At 44.0% G+C, this 19023-nt stretch overlaps 1 protein-coding gene across 1 annotated transcript in view; it reads right to left on the bottom strand.

Annotated features, from left to right (window-relative positions):
• Positions 1 to 19023, bottom strand: part of UTP6 (UTP6 small subunit processome component) — a 47411-nt gene that overhangs the window by 22223 nt on the left and 6165 nt on the right. Inside the window, exons 7-13 of the mRNA XM_085858099.1 lie at positions 17201 to 17319; positions 14063 to 14140; positions 13843 to 13924; positions 13627 to 13708; positions 13324 to 13490; positions 10433 to 10509; positions 10220 to 10297 (exon numbers count right to left, since the gene is read on the bottom strand). Of these exons, the coding sequence (XP_085714225.1) occupies positions 10220 to 10297; positions 10433 to 10509; positions 13324 to 13490; positions 13627 to 13708; positions 13843 to 13924; positions 14063 to 14140; positions 17201 to 17319 (683 nt within the window). The remainder of the gene's footprint in view (positions 1 to 10219; positions 10298 to 10432; positions 10510 to 13323; positions 13491 to 13626; positions 13709 to 13842; positions 13925 to 14062; positions 14141 to 17200; positions 17320 to 19023) is intronic.

The following is a 19023-nucleotide window of genomic DNA, read 5'->3' on the forward strand; positions in this document are numbered from 1 at the left end:
TGTATTGCCTGGCGCACATGTGCCCTGCTATAAGTGAAGCACCATTTTGCCTTCGTGTGCAATGTGCACGTGTTGGTGGAAGCACCTCCATTTCGGGTTCAACGGGGATCAGCTCTGGCCCAAGCTGAGTACAAGTGTACGTAAAAGGGGGGGGGGGGGGGGTGGGTGGTCTTTTCATTTGGTCACCCTTGTCTGCATTTGTGCCCGTGTGTGTGACCTCTACCATAGGAGTTATTAATTTATTTTTGGTAATATTTCTTTTCACATCATTATCTTTGTAAATATTTGCGTATATTCACGAAATGTGTATTCCCTTTGAAGAAACTATTCGTGTAATTGTCGTGGGTTCATGGATAAAACCACCTTGTGTTGTTCTGGTGCAGTGCTCCTGTGTATCCATTCCATTCTCCGTAATCCTCCTTCCGTCCATTCCATTCCGAGTACTCCTCTGCCCGTCCTCCATGCCCTTCAAGCACATGTTGAAATCTCTGTCGATAAACGTGTCTGCCTCCTAGTAATAAGGAACCGCTTGGCCGTCCCGGGAGGTTGGTCGGTTTTAACCACCCGTCACCACAATTTGGGTCGGGGCGGGTTAACTTGGGCCGGCCATCCCCACAGACGATATAGATATATATATATATATATATATATATATATATATATATATATATATATATATATATATATATATATATATATATATATATATATATATATATATATATATATATATATATATATATATATATATATATATATATATATATATATATATATATACAGTGGGGAGAACAAGTATTTGATACACTGCCGATTTTGCAGGTTTTCATACTTACAAAGCACGTAGAGGTCTGTAATTTTTATCATAGGTACACTTCAACTGTGAAAGACGGAATCTAAAACAAAAATCCTGAAAATCACATTGTTTGATTTTTAAATAATTAATTTGCATTTTATTGCATGAAATAAGTATTTGATCACCTCCCAACCAGTAAGAATTCTGGCTCTCACAGACCTGTTAGTTTTGTCTTTAAGAAGCCCTCCCATTCTCCCCTCATTACCTGTATTAACTGCACCTGTTTGAACTCGTTATCTGCATAAAAGACAGCTGTCCACACTCAATCAATCAGACTCCAACCTCTCCACAATGGGCAAGACCAGAGAGCTGTCTAAGGACATCAGGGACAACATTGTAGACTTGCACAAGGCTGGGATGGGCTACAGGACAATAGGCAAGCAGCTTGGTGAGAAGGCAACAACTGTTGGCGCAATTATTAGAAAATGCAAGAAGTTCAAGATAACAGTCAATCTTCCTCGGTCTGGGGCTCCATGCAAAATCTCACCTCGTGGAGCCTCAACGATCATGAGAAAGGTGAGGGATCAGCCCAGAACGACACGATAGGACCTGGTCAATGACCTGAAGAGAGCTGGGACCACAGTATCAAAGAAAACCATAAGTAACACACTACGCCATCATGGATTAAAATCCTGCAGCGCACGCAAGGTCCCTCTGCTCAAGCCACCGCATGTCCAGGCCCGTCTGAAGTTTGCCAATGACCATCTGGATGATCCAGAGGAGGAATGGGAGAAGGTCATGTGGTCTGATGAGACCAAAATAGAGCTTTTTGGTTTAAACTCCACTCGCCGTGTTTGGAGGAAGAAGAAGGATGAGTACAACCCCAAGAACACCATCCCAACCGTGAAGCATGGAGGTGGAAACATCATTCTTTGGGGATGCTTTTCTGCAAAGGGGACAGGACGACTGCACCGTATTGAGGGGAGGATGGATGGGGCCATGTATCGCGAGATCTTGGCCAACAACCTCCTTCCCTCAACAAGAGCACTGAAGATGGGGCATGGCTGGGTCTTCCAGCATGACAACGACCCGACACACACAGCCAGGGCAACTCAGGAGTGGCTCCGTAAGAAGCATCTCAAGGTCCTGGAGTGGCCTCGCCAGTCTCCACACCTGAACCCCATGGAAAATCTTTGGAGGGAGCTGAAAGTCTGTGTTGCCCAGCTACAGCCCCAAAACCTGAAGGATCTGGAGAAGATCTGTATGGAGGAGTTCTCCAAAATCCCTGCTGCAGTCTGTGCAAACCTGGTTAAGAACTACAGGAAACGTCTGATCTCTATTATTGCAAACAAAGGTTTCTGTACCAAATATTAAGTTCTGTTTTTCTGATGTATCAAATACTTATTTCATGCAATAAAATGCAAATTAATTGTTTGAAAATCATACAATGTGATTTTCAGGATTTTTGTTTTAGATTCAGTCTTTCACAGTTGAAGTGAACCTATGATAAAAATTGCAGACCTCTACGTGCTTTGTAAGTGGGAAAACCTGCAAAATCGGCAGTGTATCAAATACTTGTTCTCCCCACTGTATATATATATACATATACATATACATATACATATACATATATACACATATATACACATATATACATATATACATATACACATATACACATATATATATATATATATATATATATATATATATATATATATATATATATATATATATATATATATATACACACATACACACACACACACACACACAATTGACCCCCACCCACACACTTTCATTAGTATAGATTGACTGCTTTTGACGTTTGCATGTGGTACATGCCTGGGAGCCTCATTGGTATGCATTGCTGTCTGTACCATTGCTGATTCACCAATGAGCAATGAAACTGGTCTGGTAGCTGAGGGGGTGTGTAGCATTGGGATTCTCATATGTGGACTGTGTGTGAACGACTTTATGGTTGTTGAAGAACTCTGGAAATGGTTTGAAACAGCATAGTGCTTACCTTGTGTCGGTCTTCTTTGGTTGCTTTATGCAGCTTATTTGGCTTGAGGAGTGTGGGAGGGATCAATTGTTTATATAATCCTAGCCACCTGGGTTTAGTTAATTCAGTGAGAGCTGCCTGGCTCTTCCGTGTGTGTGTGTGTGTGTGTGTGTGTGTGTGTGTGTGTGTGTGTGTGTGTGTGTGTGTGTGTGTGTGTGTGTGTGTGTGTGTGTGTGTGTGTGTGTGTGTGTGTGTGTGTGTGTGTGTGTGTGTGTGTGTGTGTGTGTGTGTGTCTGGAAACCATTTGCATTCAACATACAGATGTCTCAAAAGTCAGTTATGTTGTTAAGTATGTGTGTAGTCAGATCCCCTTCCTTTTATCGAGTGGGAGAATCAAAGGTGTGTGTTGCGATTTCTTTTCGTTAGGTTATTACATCTAATAAACCATCCCATCTGCATGACCCCTTCGGCCCATCACGCTCCATCACCACCCGCTGGCTGCTTGAACCTTGACTTGCCGAGAGGGGGTCTCGCGGTTCCAGTTCTCGGCTCCCACGAACGTTGTAACTCTTTTCTGATGACCTTCGCGGCGCTGATACTGTTACTTGTCAGGAGCGAAGCCACGTGGAGGAGTAACTGGAGTCTCCTGGCAGGGGCCGAGGCCCCGCCCCGGAAAGGTTGGCCGGAGGACCCTGTCCAATCATAGGCGGACAGTGAGGTGCGTTTTCGCCAAGGGCCTCTCCCCGTGGAGAGAGGCCAATAAAATCTCTGAGACTCTCTGTAAAAACGGGGTCCGGTCGAGTATGCTTTGACGGTGGCTGTGCAGGGTTCTGGAGTTTCATGGTGGCTGCTACGAGGCGTCTTACGGAAGGACAGAGCGACCCTGACCTCCCTCCGTGGACCCCGATTGTTCACCACGAACGAGTCCCTACGTGTGATTGGGGACCGGACCAATGACCTTTGTCAGGTGCCGCATCACGGAGCACACCATTCCTCCGACAGTCAGGTACACCAACGAACTCTGACCCCCAGCTTGTCTCTCTCCACGGCTGCAAAGGTCCAACAACGACTGGGTTTCTTTTCATTTTGTGTGTGCGTGTTTGCGAGTGGGCCCGTCTTGAAAGTAGATCCGAATAAGTGTGTTTTTCTCATTGCAAATATTCCTTCTTGCATATTCGCGTTAAGTCTTGCCTTTGTCTTTTTATTGCAAATAAACATTTGTGGAAATATTCTCAGTCAGTTTCTGTCCCTTCTTGAATTGGTCCAGCATGGTTCGGATCTGAGGTTTGGCGGGGTTTTATCCCCGATAATCCGTTCATTCCAGCCGGCACGGCTTTGGCAGTTTCCGCTCGGATGCACCTGAACCGGAGTTGGTAGTCGGTAGTTGGAACTCTACCGCAGTCGGTCGAGTGACCCGGTTCGAACAAGACGTGCCGAGGGCGTGGTTTTCCCCGGTAGTCGAAATCGCGTAGTGAATTGGGTAAATTGGTTATAGACAAATAGAACCTACGCTACGCGGTTGAAATATTGGCTACCACGGTCGGTTAAACGACCCGTCGGCTCACGGAGTTATCCGAGCAACGGCCTACAATTCCGGGGAGTTTGGTGGGAGACGACGCAAGCTTTCCCCACCTCGTGGTCGCTCTCGCCACCGACCCACAATATATATATATATATATATATATATATATATATATATATATATATATATATATATATATATATATATATATATATATATATATATATATATATATATATATATATATATATATATATATATATATATATATATATATATATATATATCAGATGCACCTCCTGACTTATGGTGAGCATCGCCGCAGATTATTTCTCACATTATGTGCTTGAGTGCTTAAGCCACTTACCGAGCTGTACAGTGCTGTTCGTGTCCCGATCGTGATGTACAGTCGACAGTTACTACAAGGCAGAGGTACATATACAGCACACATGGACGTGGTACATATGGGTAAATTTTAATCTGTGGGGACTCTCCGTGGGTGTGTGGATGTCAACACCTGTTATGGGTGCTGTGGTTGCAAAGATTCATCCCGTATCTTATGGAGATTCTATCAGGTTTTGTGTCTCTGTCTCTCCTCCCTCCCTCCTCTCTCTTTCCCCCTCCCTCCTCAATCTCCACCCCTATCACCCACCCCCCCCCCACCATCTTTCCCCCACCCCACCCCCCAATCCCAGTGTTCCCGTCAGCGAAGCGACAGGTGGTATTTGCTCGTAATGAAAATAAATCAAAGCATGAGGTAATGAAATATGAGGTAATTTACAGCCTAAAGTCGAGGCGCCTCTACACACAGTAAAAAAAAACGGACAAGGCTAAAAGATACAACAAAAGAAAAATCCCTCCTTTATTCTGGCACTTAGCTTCGGGTCCAGAAATGATCTTTCAGAAGCCTGGTGCAATGGAAACCGCGGCCAACGTGGGAAACTGCACCCGAAAATGGTGCCAAGCCACTCTCTGGGCAGGAAACATACGTGATGTATTAATGTGGTGGTATTCAACGCCAGGGCTCAGAAACCGCCGGGCAGCTTCTTTTCACGAAGGAATATACTGACCGTTCCCCTCTTGCACCAGGTCCGTTTACCATGATCGCCAATCTCGACCATAACCAGACGACAAGACGATTTCTGAGGCGCCCTGATAAGGCCACAAGGCACGTTGTTCTTCCCTCCTTAGAAACATACACACTTCACAACTCAGCTGAACAGTCAAAGGCTAGCGTTTTGCTCCAGCGTGTGAACAAATTTTCCTCAGCACGAACACAAGAATAGTGCAGCATTCTTCACTGTCGATGGGAAGCCAGCGCGCTCGATCCTTTCACCCACAATCACGTACCTCACACACTCTCCTCTCCCTGATCATGTCCCCTTCCTCGCACCTCAGACTGACCAATCTCAAGCCTCGGGAAGTGGCCCGCCATTTGTTGAAGCGTCGTTCCTTTTTATAGCCGGCTTGTTAATGCAAAACTATAGAAATGATCCCGGTTTTTCCCGGTGTGTACCCCGGTCAGAATAGGTACACCGTATCCCTGCGTGTCGTAAAAGGCGACTAAAAGGGTTGGCGTCAGGAAGGGCATCCGGCCATAAAAACATCGCCTCAAAAGGAAACCATGATGAGTACAACTGATGGGCAGGGTACAGCCCGAAGTACCCCGTGGGGGTCCTCACCCCCTCTCCTTAAAACTCAAGGTGGGGAACCCGATCGAAGCAAGGGAGGAAATTTTTCCATTTATGATGACCAATCGTCTGATGCCCCACGTGGAGATCGGTTTCTGAGGTTTGGTACATGGAATGTAGGGACAATGACGGAGATCTGAAGAAGTGGTTGAAACATTGGTCAGCACAAGAGTGGACATATGTTGTGCGCAGGAGACACGGTGGAAGGGAAGTGGTGTGAAAATGGTGAAGGGAAGGCAGGGACAGAAGTACAAGTTTATGTGGCAAGGGTGCCCAGAAGGCGTGCATGGTGTTGGTGTCATGTTTTCTGAGGAGTTTGTAGACAGTGTAGTGAGTGTGACGAGAGTGAGTGAAAGGTTGATGATGGTGAGAATCGTGATCGGAAATCTCTTGGTGAACGTCATCTCGGGATATGCCCCGCAGGTCGGTCGAAGCGATGAAGAGAAGAACATGTTCTGGTGTGCGATGGAGCAGTTGATGGAAAATGTGAAAGATGAGGAAGTTGTTGTGGTTGGAGGAGACTTGAATGGACATGTGGGAAGGAGTCCAGACGGTTTTGAGGGAGTCCATGGGGGTTATGGATATGGTGTGCGAAATGGAGAAGGTGAAAGGATCTTGGAGTTTGCTGATGGAGCTGATTTGTTGATCTGTAATACTCAATTCCAGAAAGCGGATAATAAGCTTATTACATACACGTCAGGTGGGTTGACGACAACCATTGACTACCTGATGGTGGGTCAGCGAGATAGGGGAAACCTCCGGGACACAAAGGTGATCCCAGGGGAGGAGACCGTTTCGCAGCACCACCTGGTTGTCTGCGATATAAGGGTGAAAGGTGCGCGGAGAATTCGGCGGGTGAAGTACCAACCGAGGATGAAGGTGTGGAGGTTGAAAGAGGTGACAGTGAAGGAAGCATTAAGAGAGAGGCTGAGCATGGTTGAAGATGATGTGGTTGAGCTTGAAAGTGGTTGGATGCCAATGAAAGATAGTCCATTGGGAGCCGTTGGTGAGGTATGTGGATGGACAAAAGGACCACCGAGGCACTCGGAAACATGGTGGTGGGGTGATGAAGTTGGAAAGACGATTGAAGAGAAGAGGAAGAAGTTCAAGGAATGGCAAAAGGCAAAGGATATGGTGGAAGAAGAGGCAGCACATGAAAGTTATAAGGAAGCCAAGAAGGCTGCAAAGAAAGAGGTTGCAAAGGTGCAGGAGGCTCATAGGAAAATGTTTGGAGAACGCTTGGATTCGGAGGAGGGTAAGAGAGCGGTATTCAGGATTGCAAAGCAGATAGCGAGAGAGAGATTTGATGTGATGGGGGTGAGTTGCTTGAAGGATGAAGTGGGACAAATCGTTGTGGACTCAGATGGAATTAAAGGAAGATGGAAGAGATATATGGAAAGACTGTTGAATGTAGAAAATGAATGGGATAGCAACATCAAGAGTAACCCAGTTTTAGGACCAGAAGAGAAGATAACTGAGAAGGAAGTTGAGGAAGCTATAAGAGTAGAAAAGCAGGAGGGCCGACGGGAGTTGTGGGAGATATGTTGAAGACAGCGGGAAGTTGGGGTGTGAAGAGAATGACAGAGATCTGTAATCTGGTGGTGAAAGAAGGCCGCATTCCAGTGGATTGGGAACTGAGTACCCTCGTCCCTCTGTACAAGGGGAAAGGTGACCCTCTGGACTGTGGCTCCTATAGAGCAATAAAGTTATTGGAGCATGGAATGAAGGTATTGGAAAGGGTGTTGGAGAAGAGGATAAGGAAGAAGGTAAAGATTGACGAAATGCAGTTTGGATTTATGCCAGGAAGAGGAACGACGGATGCAATTTTTATTGTAAGGCAGTTGCAGGAGAAGTACATGGAGAAGAGGAAGAAGTTGTTTTTTGGGTTTGTTGATCTGGAGAAAGCATTTGATAGGGTTCCACGTGAAGTTATGGCATGGGCATTGAGGAAGTTAGGAGTGGAGGAATGGTTGATCAGAGTAGTGATGGCCATGTATGAGAGAGCACGCACAGCTGTAAGGACGAAGGATGGGAACAGTGGTGAGTTTGAGGTGAGGGTAGGAGTGCACCAGGGGTCGGTACTAAGTCCACTTTTATTTGTAGTTGTGATGGAGGTGCTGGCTCGGAGGGTAAAGGAGGGTTTACCGTGGGAGCTGCTGTATGCAAATGATCTGGTGTTGATTGCAGAGAGTATGGATGGACTGAAAGAGAAGATGAACAAGTGGAAGGAATGTATGGAGGCAAAAGGTTTGAAGGTGAATATCAGAAAGACGAAGGTGATGGCAAGTGGTAAAGCATGTGGTGAGGTGGAAAGGACTGGGAAGTGGCCGTGTGCTGTGTGCAGGAAGGGTGTCGGAGTGAACTCCATTCAGTGTACAATGTGTGATGAATGTGTTCATCGAAAATGTAGTGGGGTGAGAGGGTCATTAACCAGTGTGGCAGCTACATTCAAGTGTAAGGTGTGCATAGAGGGAGCAGCAGATGAAGGAATTGTTGAGTTGGATCTTGGAGATGGTGTGAAGTTGGAAGGGGTGAAAACATTTTGCTATCTCAGAGACATGCTGAATGGCGAAGGTGGATCAGACTCTTCGACGGTTGCTAGAGTGAGATGTGCATGGAAGAAGTTTCGGGAACTGAGTGGCGTGCTGAAGAAGAGGGGAGTGTCGTTGAAGCTGAAGGGAAAGGTGTATGCTACATGTGTGAGGAGTACGATGATTTATGGGAGTGAGACATGGGTACTGAACATGGAGCAGCAACAAAGGCTGGAAAGGGTGGAAATGCGAATGGTTCGGTGGATGTGTGGATTATCGTTGAGAGAGAGCAAGACAAATGATGACTTGCGGAAGATGATGGGAATAGAGTCTGTGATGGAGGTTGTGAAGAGAAACAGGTTGAGATGGTTGGGTCATGTGTTGAGGAAGGATGAAAGTGACTGGGTGAGAGGAGTGTTGGAAATGAGTGTCGTCGGAAGTAGAGGACGGGGAAGACCGAGCAAAACTTGGCTGAATGTGGTGGAAGAGGAAATGTGGGCAAGGGGATTAAGAAGGGGAGATGCAGAAAACAGGGTAAAGTGGAGAAGATTGTCATGGGGCCCGCAAGGCTAACCCCTGCTTTAGCGGGGAAAATGGCGTGTGTGTGTGTGTGTGTGTGTGTGTGTGTGTGTGTGTGTGTGTGTGTGTGTGTGTGTGTGTGTGTGTGTGTGTGTGTGTGTGTGTGTGTGTGTGTGTGTGTGTGTGTGTGTGTGTGTGTGTGTGTGTGTGTGTGTGTGTGTGTGTGTGTGTGTGTGTGTGTGTGTTTAATGCAAAAACGTAGGAAAAAGGTCACAGGTGGCAATCACATATTGGGAGGAATTAGCCTTAATCCCTACCTAACATACCACCACCCCCCTATGCAATGACACAACTTAAGCTGACAGTTTTCCCTACTTAAATTACATCAACATATCTCCTGCTCATCCACAGACCAACTATTCGAAACAATCCTACCTTTACTATGAAGTTCCTCCATCTACCCCACAAACATAACAAAACTTAATGACAAACAGACAAGACAGACGTGAAAACGTAACGACTGTCCACCTGAGGTGGGCGGTGGTAACTCGAACAGCACTCAGTAGAGCGCATACCCCTGCCAGGCTGAACAGTTTATGTTTGCATCCCTCTGATAGGCCGGATCTGGATCCAGACCTGAACCAAAATCTGATCGGCTTGTTCTTGTCACAACTCGTCCATAACTTTTTGAATCATGCTATACATCGCTGTAGTCCCATCATTCAATGGTGAAGAATCACTTGGGGGGGGGGGGGGATCAGATCCAGGTCTTCACCAAAATCGAATCAATTCTTCAGTCACACACCTGAGCTGTACACAAAATTGTCTAAATCCGTCCACAACTTTTTGAGATCGTTTGTCTCTGTCTGTGAGCAGACTGACAAAGGTGAAAAGATAACCTCCATCTACCTTTCGTAGTGGAGGTAACCAGTGAGGACATTTCAACTCAAAATAAAATACGAATCGGTTTGGGTTAAGATCATCATCAGGATAAACAAACCCAGCACCAACACCTGGGTGGGCAGCCCATTAGTTGTTGCAAATGAACAAGTGGACAGCACAGACAGCACTAGGTGAAGCTCACACAAGAAGTGTTCAGAATAACAGGTGGACATCAAATCGAGCACAAACTGCAACCATCAACAGTTTTCTTACCCACTGTGTGTAGAGCTCCTCAGACAGCAAGCCTGCATCGTGTGCACGTTCAAACACAGAGAGTGTACGCATAGTCATCTAGGAGAAGTATGCAAATCGACATGTGCATAATTGCACCCAAAAGACCAAAGGTAATGGGGAAGAGACCAAATCCAAAGCGATATGCAAACAAGATGATACACAGTGGAAATGATGCAGAGAGGGTTTTCCTACCTTTTCCACTGTCTGCGGTGCCTTTTTCTTCTGTAGCCGACACAAGCAGAAGTTGATGTAAAATCTCCACATCTCCTCTAATCAGTAAAAATAAACAAACACATACATACATCAGCTAAAAACAGACCTTTGCATTCAAATCCCACAAGTTCATGTCAACGAAAAGTCGTCTGTATCACCAATTTATCTAAGCAGGTAAAATACCCATAAGCAGCCAAGGTGGAGGATTGGGTGGGGACAGCACAACCACCGTTTCTCAGGAAAACCAAAATGGAGGGCTCTGGCTTTGTGGAAAAAGGTATAGTCCAGCGGAAATGTGAAAAAGCACGTTGTGGCGTCATTATGAAGTTTTTTGGTTGATTCATCATCTCTGAGCTATCCTGAATTAGAATCAGCCAGGTACCAGACTCACACCCTTGAGGGATTATTTTTTGGAGGTGAAAAACAAAATGGCCACCACCGACTTTCGATAAATTGTTTTGGGCTATATCTTCACTTCGAATGCACTTACACACACAATTTTGGTGTCTACTACTATGTTTTCATGGTCAAGGAATCCGATAATGATAAAATTGAAGGTGTATATACAAGACCTGTCTCATATTTTCAAGATGGCCACCATTTTAATATGAAAAATGGCTATTTTGCAGTTCCACTGATCACTTCGAGTAAGAAATTGAATTTGATGAACCCTCAAATATTAATACTACAAACAATAATAGTCAATGACAGCTGAAGTAACTTACTTGCAATGATAAATGAATTGATGATTATATTGGAATACGATTTTTACACAAATATATCCAGATACATGTGGAAAGTTGACTACGACTTTGGGTTCTGTCTTAAAGTGAGTATGTACATGTATACAATTTTGAAATTACCTTTTATTTTTAGGCAAACAAATATTAACTTTGTTAAGGATGCAATGTTCTACATTATGTTCAATCTTCGTCATAGTTGTTGTGATTAGCAGCTACTGCCCTTGTCTGTTCGTTAAAAGTCTGATCCCGTATCACAACTGCAAAACATCGAACATGCCATTTGTGCTGCCACACAACCACACCTCCCGGTGGAACATGGCCGGCTGGTGGAGCATCCACACTTGATCAGCTGCAGAATGGTGACTGGTGCAGCAGACACATCAGGTGGAAGTGTGGTTGGACACAATGTCACACCGTCCTCACCTTCTTGCCATCCATACTCGATGGGATCCCAGTTCCGAGGGTCTGACTGAGTGGCCGATTTCCATATACTGACTTGATGACGAGCGCGATGTACATGTTGAACAAAGGCATCATGCGATGGGGGCAACGACTTCAATTTCGGAGTAGAGGTAATCTTGGAGTTGGCCATCTTAGACTTCCACAACTGATACCGGTGTGTGGACATATCACCTTCGACTTTGGAACCATAACAGGCAGCAATGAAGGTAGTTGCCTCAGATATCATCTTTTCCTTGTCTGCTTCCAGCTGACCAAGTAAGGTGGGATGATGTCCGCCCAGTAGTACCTTCAGTCCTGTGGCCTTTCCAATGCCAAACAAATACGACACAGTATCGCATCCGGTCAGAGCATGTACAGCAGGCAGATATTTGGCGATGCTTTTGTGTTTCAGTGCCGTTTGGCGAATGTCTACGTTCGCCCTCCCAGCACACGGACTCTCCATGCCGACATCCACAGTCATCTTTTCCTCGAGGTAGAAATGAATCAACAGGACAAAGACATCTGTATCGTCGCAGACCACTTTAATGTGCGAGTCACCACTGACACCTGACACAATTCTAACTAAGTGATGGATGATGATGGCATCTGCTTCTTCATGGTGTGTTTTCATATCCCGTCTCTGGAGAGTGGAATTGTTCCATGCTTGTACTGGTGTAGGATCTTTTCCGGTGATCACCAGTTTGGTCTGGTTGTCCACAATGTGGGTCATCAGATACTGACAGATCAAATTGATCAGTTGTACATTGTTGTAGGCTACATTTAGGACCACTTTTTGCACTGGAAGTGTTGTGTGTTAGTTGAGTTGATGTTTTCGACTTCAATCATGACCTGCGTGACTGGATCTCGTCATTTGTTTTGTGCCGATTTTGATGTACCTGTCGAAAATCAGGTATACGTAACAACACTCCAGGTGGTATTTGATGGTTCCCATAAAGTTGATCACATAATCCTCAACTGTACCATTTGTGGGCCAATATACAGTCCATAACATGGCGCATCCATCGATGATGACAGCATCTGGAACACCTTGGATTCGACTTGGAGTTTTATTTCGTCTTCAGGATTGCTTTCGACTGAGCCCGCATCGCAACGCTCTCATCAAACAAGGAGGCTGGGACAGGGGACAGTTCGTAAGAGAGGACATCCTTGATATCAATATCTCTGTATTGTTGGAGACATATGACTCAGGTGTAGATAAATTTGGTATCATATACTGGCCTTCCTTCCAGCTTGATGCTCCTTTTGGTCGAAGTCATCAGGGTCACTTTCTTGGTTCGTGTCTTGTTGAAGCTTGTTGGCCATCCAGATTCAAATTCCGCCATCTGTTGTCGTCCAATCTTGAGAGAATCATCAACGTTTACCTTGTCTGTCGCATGAAATATAGTAGTAGACACCAAAATTGTTTGTAAGTGCATAAGAAGTGAAGATATAGCCCAAAACAGAATTTATCGAAAGTTGGTGGAGCCATTTTGTTTTTCGACTCTAAAAAAAAAAATCCTCAAGGGTGCGAGTCTGGCACCCGGCTGATTCTGATTCAGGATAGCTCAGAGATGATGAATCAACCAAAAAAAAAAAATTCATAATGACGCTAAAGCACGCTTTGCCCTGAAATGGCTGTTTGGCATCAAGACTAGTATGCTCTCCTTCATGAGGAGTGAATCCTACCTGTGTTAAGAACCTTTATTGCTTCCTCGTACACACTGTAACTCTTCTTCTCCCTCTTAGCCAAGCACAAATAACCCTCTGCAGGGGCCTCAGTCAAGTGCTCTTCTAGCTGTTCTTTTGCAATCATATCCCAGGTTGCTGGGTCATTGGAGTGGCATTTCTGCAGGCTGCACAGCACAAGATATGGATGGATAAAATTTTTCTTTGATCCGAAAACAGATAAAACACTAAAAAGATAAAACCCATTAAAACCTTGCTTTATGATGAATTTAAGACTTTGTATTCTGGTCGTCAAAAACTTACTCAGCCTGCATCTCCACACACAGCTCCTGCGTGAAGGAGAACAACTTGGCAATGTTCAACAGCAAGATGTGGAATTCCGCATCTGTCACACAAAGCAACATACGAAGAGGGCTTCACATCCATCGTGAGTGCAACCATTGGTAGAAAAAGACTGCTCTCTTCAAATACAAAGTGAAAACTGGTGCAGGGGTTAATGATAATGCAATGGGTTGGCACCTGGGATCTGAGCTGTTGCCTTTCTGTATACTACTCTCGCAACATCACCATTCATTACACCTTGTGGAAACGCATACTTAGTCTAATGGGGGGGGGGGGTGGGGAAAAAAAAGAGGTTTTCAGGGTGGTAATTTCACTGAAACATCACACTACAGCCTTTAAAATACCCTCTCAATAATATAACAAATAATAATATATTTTTACAAATGATAGAACTCACCTCTTTAATCTTGGCCCTCTGTAGTAGGGAACGTCGATTGTGCAGCGAATGGGCATGGAGCAGCTCCATGCGGAAATACTACAAAGAACACAGAAGATGAATAATGCCCACTCAAAATCATGTATGGCAGGCATTACTGCGACAGCATTCGAGCTACACACATCTCAAGTGGATTATTCACCGAAAAAGGAACAGTTTAGAACAATTTTATCATTTAATCATGTGCACAAACAGTACGTTTTATTAGCAATATTGGATGGATTAATGATGCAACACATGCTATTATCCCATTTCCATTCAATAAATTTTGGGTGAGCTCAATTGAGCCAAACATTTTTCTATTATTAAATTATAGAGTTAAATCATGCCGGGTCATGCATTTTTTTGCCAGGGGCGGCTCCCATAAACCTGGATAAAGTCGAGCCATAACAGTCATATCATTGTTGTTACGTGATTAGTAAGCAGAGTATTCCTGATTATTACCTCTGCCATCGAAGGTAAAGGAGGTTATGTTTTCTCCCCTTTCTATCTGTCTGTCTGTCTGTCTGTCTGTGTACAGAATATCTCAAAAAGTTGTGGACAGGTTCGGTGTGTGACAAGGACGAACCGATTAGATTTAGGTGAAGATCCGGATCAGACTACCACAATTTTTTAAGTGATTCTTCACCATTGAGAGATTGTGCCAAAAACGATATAGTGCTGTATGGCATAATATTTCAAAAATGTAATGGGCCAGATATGTTCTCATGGATCAGGCATTACATGGCGGAGATGTGCGCTCCACCAAGTGCCCTTCTAGTTTTATTGGGTTTTTCTACAGTCCGACTCAGGAAAGAGCCGTTACCCTTCTCCATTCATATGTAGCACATCGCTAGAGGTAGCATAATATGCTGGGGGGGTGGGGACATGGCTGTGCCACTGATGCAGAGCCTCCAATAGCGAAAACTTGAATTTGGAATTTGTTTGGCGAACAGGCGATAGGTCGTCAACTCTTCAGGTCTACCAACTAAACATTGCCAGATGCCACACCCATTTAACATCCATTCAAGGGACAGGACACATTACTGCCTTGCACTGCATGCAAAATTCAAAGATGACAGTTTATAGCTGGGCCAAGATTCAAACTCAAGTGAGACGGCTGAGAGGCAAGTGTGCATACCTCTGGGGTATCCTCCCAGCCTAGTTGTTGCACACACACATTTAAACTCCCCCCCCCCAAAGCACACATTGTTCCAGCACCAGCAGAAAATGACGGCACCTTTTTCTTTTCCTGTCCACAATCAACAGGGTGCTCACGCCACCAACTTTCTGCAAATCCTAGAGAAATATCCTAGATACCAACCAAAAGGGGTTATCTGTCGTCTATCCTCTAAATACTGAGCATCAACCAAGGTGGCAGCACATACCATATTTGGTGTGGCTTGACCAAGGTCAGAATCAACCGCTAACCTGGACTCAGCAAACAACATCACTGCGTGTTCAAGGGCCGAGGGGTCGAGGGAGATGTACATCAATAGGATATTTTTAGGTCATCGAAGAGAAAGTACGGCAACAATGTTTTCTTTGGATGTCAAAACAAAGGGTGGCATTATGATCAAAGGGTCATCTCACTGAAACAGTCTTTCCCATGGAATTTTGATAGAATAATAGCAAAAACGTAAAACGATGAATATATATCAAACTTGAAGGGCACCTGGTAGAGCGCATACCTCCACCATGGAAGACCTAATCCAGTAGAAAACATCAGGCCCAATAATTTTTCAAATATCATGCCATATATAGTTTTTAGCCCCATCTCTCAATGGTTAATAATCACTAAAAAATTTTTTTTATCAAATCCAGATCTTCACCAAAATCTAAGCAATTCATCCTTGTCACACAGCCAACTGGTCCAGCAACTTTTTGAGATATCCTGCAAACGAAAGAAAAAAAAAAATCACTCATGGAGTGACACTTGGCAAAATGGAACAGCACTCAGTGGAGCGCATATCTCCGCCAGGCTGAACAGTTTATATTTTGTATCCCATTGATAGGTCAGACCTGAATCCGGACCTTAATCAAAATCGAATCGGCTTGTTTTTGTCACCTATCCCACTCATGCACAACTTTTTGAGATATCATTATATACATAGTTTGGCCCCATCTCTCAATGGTGAAGAATCACTTCGAAAATAAATAATTCTCGTATCCTCACCAAAATTGAATCTATTTGTTCTTGTAACTGACCAAACCTGTCTACTAAGTTCCATCCAAATCCATCCATAACCTTTTGAGATATTGTGCTCTCTCTCTCAATGGTGAAAAATTACTTTTTTTTAAAAAATACAAAATTCAGACATCTGGATTCAGATTCGTATCTTCACCAAAATTTTGCGTTGATGTCCTTGGCCGATTACTTATGTAGACAAAAAAAAAGAAATCAGAACGACTGCTTGAAAACTGTGGCACGAAAAATGTGAGACAGACAGACAGACAGAGACAAATGAATAAACAAACATGACAGACCAACATACTTGGTGAAAAAAAAATTTCACCAAATAACATGGGTCAAAACCTTCTTCCACCTTCGGTGGTGGAGGAGATGAAAAACAAAATTTCTTTTTGCTGTTATTTTGGTGAAATTCATCTCAAAAGCCAATCCTCTTTACGAGAATCCAACGTATTTCACATAGGAAAAGCAACTCAGCGTTGATCCGAGTAAAGCCACAGCACCTGACCCCATTATTTGAGGCAAGATAGGCAGGTGTGACCACAAATAGTTATAAAACAAAATAGACTTTAAAAGGGCTCTGAAGCTCCATCAACACAATCCAATCAGCTTGTTGTTCAAGGAAGAGCAGTCAGATCTTATCAGTTTTTAGGCCTTCATTGCCTTTCACTCGTGGAACAAAACTAATGAATAAAAAACAAACAATCAAACAAACGAAACTTGAAAACAATAAAGCACACAAATGCAAAACAGAGTGTTATCTACGTTCCATAATGAGTGTTGTTTTATTGGCTCAGGTCGTAAATTTCCATCATTCTGCTCCAATGGCCAATCCAAGATGGAGAGGCAGTCATTGACAATCGGAAATAGAAAATAAAGTTTACATGGAAAAAAATGATCCCACTTTAATCCTTGCTCAAAAAACGCACCTCTTGGAAAAGTTTACGTGAATCTGGATGGAAACGCAAAGCTCGCAGGAATAAGCTTCGCGCGCCGTCCGAGGATAGATTTTCTTCGAGTTCCCACTTGGCAGCCATTAGCCACAACACTGAGAAAAGTGCACGCAATGAGTCAAACAATAAAACGATTCCAAAACATCTATCAAAACTCCATTCAGCATGAAATCAAGTACCATTGACATGGTGTCAGTGCGAGGAAAGACTTCAATTATATAATTCACGAGCTGAAGTACCCGGGAATACCCGGGAAATTTGCCCTATTTTCCTCACGCTAGTTAGACTGAGGCATTAGTTGTATGGAGAAAATTGGGAAGGCTTCTTTTATTCCTCAGATTTATGGAAGGCTTTATGCTGTCGTAATCCTCAGATAGGTCATAGTTGAAGGTGGCCTTGAGCCACTCAATGTTTCTAGCAGCAGTGGCAACTGTCCTTGATGTCCTGCCAAAACCCGGACCTAGAAAGCTGGAACGTGAGTTGTGTGCTTCTCTTGCCCATCGGTGTGACGCTCTATTTGCAGTTAAGCGACCAACTGTCTGTCTGTCTTTTTGCAGCTGACTCCACTTGCCTGGCTCTTTCATGAGCAGATCAATCAGCAGTTAGCTGTTGCCTTGCGCGTGCAGTTCGAGAATTCAAATAACAGGAGGAGAATGTGTATGTTTAAAAAGTCAACGAATACGAACATTTTGTATTTCAAAAAACCTGAGCGTTTTTAACCATGAAGCCTTTTGTTATGATTAATACGCCGGCGCACTATTCGAAAGCCATTTTTTTTTCTAATGGAAATTATATATATATATATATATATATATATATATATATATATATATATATATATATATATATATTTATTTTCCATTTTTATGGAGAGCCACTTGGCGCATCCTGGAGCTGAATGTTAGTTCTATATATGTGTAAAGTTTCATCAAGATCGGTTCACTGATCGAGGAGCTTATTCGTCACAAAAAAAGACAGACAGACAGACAGAAGGACTGCCATTTATATAGTAGATTTTTGGTGGTGGGGAGAGGTGAGTCAGTGAAAATCTACTCATTATTGCACGACTACCATTTAAGATTCAAAATTGCACTGTCATTCTTCGTCCAATGACGTATCTGTCGAAGCTAAACTGAAAGTCCCACATCCTCATCCCCTACAAAATATTAACAGAAATAACAGGAAGAGGGTGAAAGGTGAGCATATCTACAAAGGAGTGATGTGAAAGACAAACAGACAATTTAAGGTGGGTTGGGTCAAATCCAATGATGCAGGGTGGGTGAAAAATCATAAACCACACCGACGAGAGTTGGACCAAACATCCATTTGTGACAATGACTTTAGCAGCTGTAATGTACTAGATAGACGGGGACGCAGGCTCTGAAGTGGAAACAACAGGCTATATTTCGGACACAGGCACAACACGGCTCAGCACATCATTGGAACATGGGTGGGTCACATGACTGTTTAACCACACTCCGGTGCACCCATCATCATAAACTACTGATGCATCTCAGCGGCCTAGGTCACTCGACTTTCTTCTTCTTCTTTCGGCTGCTCCCGTTAGGGGTCGCCACAGCGGATCATCCATTATGATCCGCATAGTGATTTGGCACATGTTTTACGCCGGATGCCCTTCCTGACGCAACCCTGGTCGCCTCTTACGACACAGGGATATGGTACACCTATTTTAACCGGGGTATACACCGGCCCAGTATACTGGTACTCATTTCGCCGACCTCGGAAGGATGACAGGCTGAGTCAACCCCCTGGTGTATTAATTCAGTGGCTCAACGGGG

This window comes from Eptatretus burgeri, chromosome 15, assembly GCF_056783735.1.
Source record: "Eptatretus burgeri isolate ZD-2024b chromosome 15, Ebu_testis_v1, whole genome shotgun sequence".
Taxonomy (NCBI): domain Eukaryota; kingdom Metazoa; phylum Chordata; class Myxini; order Myxiniformes; family Myxinidae; genus Eptatretus; species Eptatretus burgeri.